This window comes from Callorhinus ursinus, unplaced genomic scaffold (assembly GCF_003265705.2).
Source record: "Callorhinus ursinus isolate GAN/ISIS: 27379988/994484 unplaced genomic scaffold, GSC_fseal_2.0 scaffold9, whole genome shotgun sequence".
In the NCBI taxonomy this organism is placed as follows: domain Eukaryota; kingdom Metazoa; phylum Chordata; class Mammalia; order Carnivora; family Otariidae; genus Callorhinus; species Callorhinus ursinus.
The window spans coordinates 517,795-523,284 of record NW_027397071.1 but is presented as its reverse complement, the minus strand read 5'-3'; the positions used below and the strand labels follow the sequence as shown (position 1 = coordinate 523,284).

The window sequence follows — 5,490 nt, the reverse complement described above, 5'->3', positions numbered from 1 at the left end:
TGCCTACTAGAAACTCACTGTAAATATGGAGATACTAATATATTCAAATAAAAGAATGGAAAAAGGTGTGTATGCTCTATGAATGGTAGTCAAAAGGAAGTTGGAGTAACTATATTAACATCAGCTATAATAGACTTCAGAGCAAGACCTATTACCAGAATCAGATAGTCATTTCATATTAATAAAGAGGTCAGTTTGGGCCGCCTGGGTGGCTCAATTGTTAGGCGTCTGCCTTCAGCTCAGGTCATGATCCCAGGGTCCTAAGATCGAGCCCCGCATCCGCCTCCTTGCTCAGCGGGAAGCCTGCTTGTCCCTCTCCCACTCCCCCTGCTTGTGTTCCCTCTCTCACTGTGTCTCTCTCTGTCAAATAAATAAAATCTTGAGAAAAAAAGAGGTCAGTTCATCAAGAAGACATGATTCCCACAAGTTTCTGCACCTGACAGCAGCTCCAAAACACATGATGCAAACTGATAGAACTGCAAGGAGAAATCAACAAATTCACTTGAAGAACGAGTTATAGTTCTTGCTTGAATACAACAAGGATAGAGTAGACTTAGACAACACTATCAACCAACATTACCTGATTAACATTGGCAGAGTACTCCACCCAGCAACAGCGCAGTCTTTTCAAGAGCCCCCATATATAACGCTTCTTGTAACAATATCGTTACTTATTAGTTATGACATCCTGAGCAGATTATTTCACCTCATCGTGCTTTAATTTCTCTATTAGAGAGGAGGAGATAATAACACACCCCACACAGAGTTATTTTCGGGAGTGAAAATACATAAATACACACGAGGCATTGAGAACACTGCCTGGCACGGAGTGAACTCTCCATAAATGGTAGCCGTCATTGTCAATATTCCAGCTACAACTAAATGTCCTTGCTTTCTCAGGATGTTTTCTGGTGATGGCCAAGCTTGAAAAATGTTAGAATTATGATCATCAAAAAGTCAGGGTTTTCTTGTTCTCCCCTCACTAAAAAACAGTCCCCAGACAGTCCAAGGGGACCACTCTTAACCGTGAGCCTCCTGCAACTTCAATTAGAAGAACAATGTGGCCGAGAAAAGAGGAGACAGGCATGAGGATAGTGGGCCTGCAGTGGTGCTTGGGGAGGGGGAGCACGGGGGTGAGAGGAGACAAAAGCAGGAAGGCTTGGCCTAGAGCAAGACCGCGAACCCTTGGGCTGACACAGATCTGGGAAGGATGTGCTCCTCCCTGGGCATGAGAGGTGAGCACCAAATCCTCCAGAGCTGCCACTTAGTCCTCCCCTCCTCCCACGCTCAGCACCGGGCAAAGGGGCGAGAATATTTGGAGGCAGACATGGGGGTCCTGGGTGGAAGGCGTTCCTCACCCTCCTCTGCTCTACTTAGGGGTGTGGCAAACCTAGGGCCACGTGTCCCCTCAGCACACATTCACAACAGACCAGCTTCTGCCAGCAAAAGCCTGAAGCACAGAACTTTGTCCAAAGTCTTGTCCCCAGGATGCTGCCAGGGTTTGTCATCATTTATAGACTGTGATGAAATGCAAGAGTTATGGTAGATTTGTGTCCTTCACCCAACTGGACTTGCCCCAAACCACACAGCTACAGAGCTGGAATGACCCAAAAAATGACCATAACAGGGAAAAAGAATTACCTGAGCGACATCCCTTACTAAAGTATGGCTTTCTATTTATAAAAGTGGTAGTCCACATCTATCAGTCAGCAGGGGCCCTAGCACCGAGTTCTCACTGATCACTCAAGGGGGGCAGAGAGAAGGGCAGACAATCACTTTGTGTGCTGGGATTCCAAGCCGCAGGACTCTGCTGTGAAAACCAATGCCATTCGGTGAAACAATATTCAGAGCTTTAGCGTTCAGAAAAGCCATTGGGCCGTTCTTTTCGGACTATCCCAAACTCGAACACAAATGAAGGAGCAAGTGAATACTAAAAAAGCAAAATGCACTGATTAGTTTCCCAAACAAGAATATCATTTATTTGCTGACCCAAGCTTGGAGAAAAATTACGGTAAAAAATAGAAGTGGAAAAAGAACAAAGTGCCGTTGGGCTAAAGGATAAGCTTGCTCAAGATATGGCTCTGTGTTATTAAATGACTGGGGATCGCCTGCTCACTCGTTTGGGTTCTTGACATTTGTTGCCGTGGTTTATTTATTTGGAATGTTAATTGGTGGTGTTTCTATCAGTGTGGGGTTTATAAACTGTTCTATCAATCTCCTGAAAAACACAGCGATCACTGAGATGATTAAGAAAACAAGGCGCATTAACATAATGGACACCACCTGCACTGGGGCGGGCACCTCCTCTTTCAGCTCTTTCGTGGGCCCACTGTCAATACTACCTCCATACCCTTGCTCCTCGCAGAATGGAGGGGCCCAGCCATAGCCACAGTGACAGTTTTTCTTATTGTTGCAAATGCCTCGGTTGTTGCACTTCTTAGGAAAACAGTCAGATTTCAAGACTGAGGTATTCACACAAGTTCTGTTAATACACAGCTGTTCAAAACCACAGGGGGTACCATCATATATTTCACCCATGTCAGGTATTCCCAAGGGTGTCAGGGATGTGTGGTAACCTATCCCCCAGCACGTGAGATTTTCCTTTCGCAGATGAGTAGAGATGAGGCTAGAATGCTCTGGCACATCAGGGATGCTCTTGACATTTATACACTGTATCCTGCCACACTTTACATTTTCCCTGGCACAAGCTACGTAGGTTTTGCCTCCTATAATACCACAGTTCCCAAATTGATCACCCACTAAATTCACTAAGCGATAGCACTGATCAGGAGCCTCCCTGGCATCAGGTCCAAAAATGTTTTGGCACTGCGTATATCTGGAATGGCACCTCTTTTTGAAACACACGGAGTTACCCTTGCAAAGGGTTCCATCGTGCTTAAAAGTGTCATCTGGGCAGAAATTTGAGATTCCATTGCAGTACTCTGCAAGGTCACATTCATTGTCTTCCTTTCGACATATGTACCCAGGTGGACGAAAGCGACATTTATGACAGCAAAGCCCAGTGCTACAATTGGCACTTCGCGCGAGTTTACAATCCGGTTCGCAACAACGGTCTTTTTTACAGTCCTCTCTTGAACCACAATCACATTCTTCATTGCCTTCCACAATTTTGTTTCCACATCTCTCCACCACATAACCCAGTCCTGGGATATTATTTAGACATTCTCCCCCTGAATTTATGTGACTAAGATATTCACTATAACTACAATTACTAAACCCACTACTCCCAGTGCCCATGATACAAGTTCGTTTACCCCTGCATTGACAATATTCTGTATCATGTTTCATTCCCACACCATGGCCCAGTTCATGAGCAGACAGTCTACTGGCTTCAAGGATATTTAGATTTGGAAAACTACTTATTGATCCACTATATTTGGCCTTACATATACCTCCAATATACGCCCATCCAAGAGCATGAGTAAAAACACCTGTAATATACAAATGTGCCCAATCTGCAGAAACCCGACCAGAAAGGGTTGTTGCACGATATTTTAAAAATGAGTTTAGAAGTTCTTGTGAGGTCATTTGGTGAATATTAAATTTGTCGTTATTTGTCCATATTTCAACACCTTGTAGCTGTAGCCTCATGCTGATATCTTTAAAGAAGGTGTCCATAACCCCAGTCAAAAGAACGGCATCCTGTATGACTCGAGTAATATTGGAATCCGAAAACAAAAATCGACTGTAATCAAAGACCAGGGCTAGTTCCATGTACTTCTGATGCTTATAGGATCCATGATAGTCCCTAAGCCTTGCCATAATCTCACTCTGAGCCATCTGCTTTTCTAGCTCATCATTAGTTATGATTCTGAAATCTGTCTGATTCTGAAATCTGTCCTCTTTCTTCAGGAGATACATGACATGTTCAAAGCTGGAAGAGGCTTTGAAGGGCTCGATTTGATAATGTTCCTCATCAATTTTCAATATGCCTCGGAGACTCCCTGTGCATGTACTTAAAGTAGCTTCTGAATCCTGAGTTCCTTCAACCAAGCCTATGTAGTTGCAGTCCCTGGGTATGTAAGGGTGATCCTCCAGGAGTTTCTCCTGTTCTGTGAAGGAGAAAACCTTTAGATTTCGGGACAATAGAAACCTCTTGGGCCAGAGGTGGAGGATATATTTCTTGCCTTTGACCTGCAGGAGGTAGGACACTTGCTGTAGGGCACCCTGCTGCCCTCCCCGGAAGCTCAGCTTCTTGGGAATGATGATTTCATACGACTCAAATCCCCACTCAGGGTGAAAAATTAAATCCTCGCCAAGAGCACCAACCAGGAGCGCCATCAGGACGAGCACGGGGAACGAACGGTCTTTGGGGAGTAAGGTCCTTACTGACCTCATGGCCCAGATCTGTGGCCCTAGCAAGTCAATCCCAGCAACCGGCCTTGAGAGTCAGGTTCCAGGGGCGGCCGCAAGAGGCGCGGGAGCGCCAGGTGCGGAGCTCCCAAAGCAGGGTATACAGGAACCCCCTCGCCTCCCAAGGCTCGGTCTAGTTGACATTCCCAGAACGAATCCCGTTCGTTTTCTGGGCGGTGCCGTTGGGCGCACGAGGGAGAACCGAGGGAAAGGTGCTCGAGAATAAAACAGGGAAGAGGGGCTTTTGGCACGAGGGTTGGAGAAGGGCAGAGAGCAGGTTGGAGAAGGGAGAAGGAACAGAGAAAAAGGAGAAACAAAAGAGGTCTTGTTCGAGGGTCGCTGCATCCCGTGCTGTTCGTCTGTTTCTGTACTCCCTAGGACACACCTGATGTTTTCCATCCGTGAGAATCAGATGTTTTCTAGGCACAGCGCGCTCCGCACCGTCACCGCATTCCCAGCTTTCCGCTGGACTCAGGTACCCCTAAGCGGAGCGGCAGAGCCAGAGAATATGAGTGAAGGATCTAATCCCCAACCCACGCCCAGGGCAGCGCCTGGCTTCCGGCCGGAGAGAGTTTCCAGCTCCTTTTGTCAGGTGGCTCTTTGTGCTGTTTGCCCTTGGGTGCCAGGGACTAGCGGGATTTGGGGCGTGTGTGCAGCGGGGGGAGAATCTAGGAATAGAAAAGAACTTGTGAGAGCAGAACCCCCAGGAGTTCTCCGAGAAAGGCAAATCGGTGGTTATGTTTGTAGGTTGAGTGATGGGTGAGGGAGGAGACCGCAAAGGCCCACGGATTAAAATGATTTTTTAAATGACTGACAATAGCAAGTTTTGATGAGGGTGTAGTATGATAACTCTTACACCTTTCTGGAGGTAATTTAGTACGCTAAACCACGTTAGAAAGCTGTTTAGCAGTAGCTCATATAGATGAAAATATGCAGACCATATGATCCAGCAGTTCCATTCCTAGATATATACCCTACAGAAATGTGTGCATAAATTTACCAGGATACATGGAAGCAGCAATGTTCTCCAAATTAGAAACAATTCAAATTTCCATCAACAGTGACTGCAGCAATGAGATGACGCATAGGAGTTATTTATATGCACAACATGGATGA

General features: G+C 46.0%; 1 protein-coding gene across 1 annotated transcript; it reads right to left on the bottom strand.

Annotated features, from left to right (window-relative positions):
* Window positions 1-1,965: 1,965 nt before the first annotated feature.
* Window positions 1,966-4,514, bottom strand: ADAM30 (ADAM metallopeptidase domain 30). The gene has a single exon (XM_025872614.2). It carries the CDS (start codon window positions 4,357-4,359, stop codon window positions 2,149-2,151), a length of 2,211 nt encoding a protein of 736 aa, XP_025728399.1. The 5' UTR covers window positions 4,360-4,514; the 3' UTR covers window positions 1,966-2,148.
* Between the last annotated feature and the right edge of the window lie 976 nt (window positions 4,515-5,490).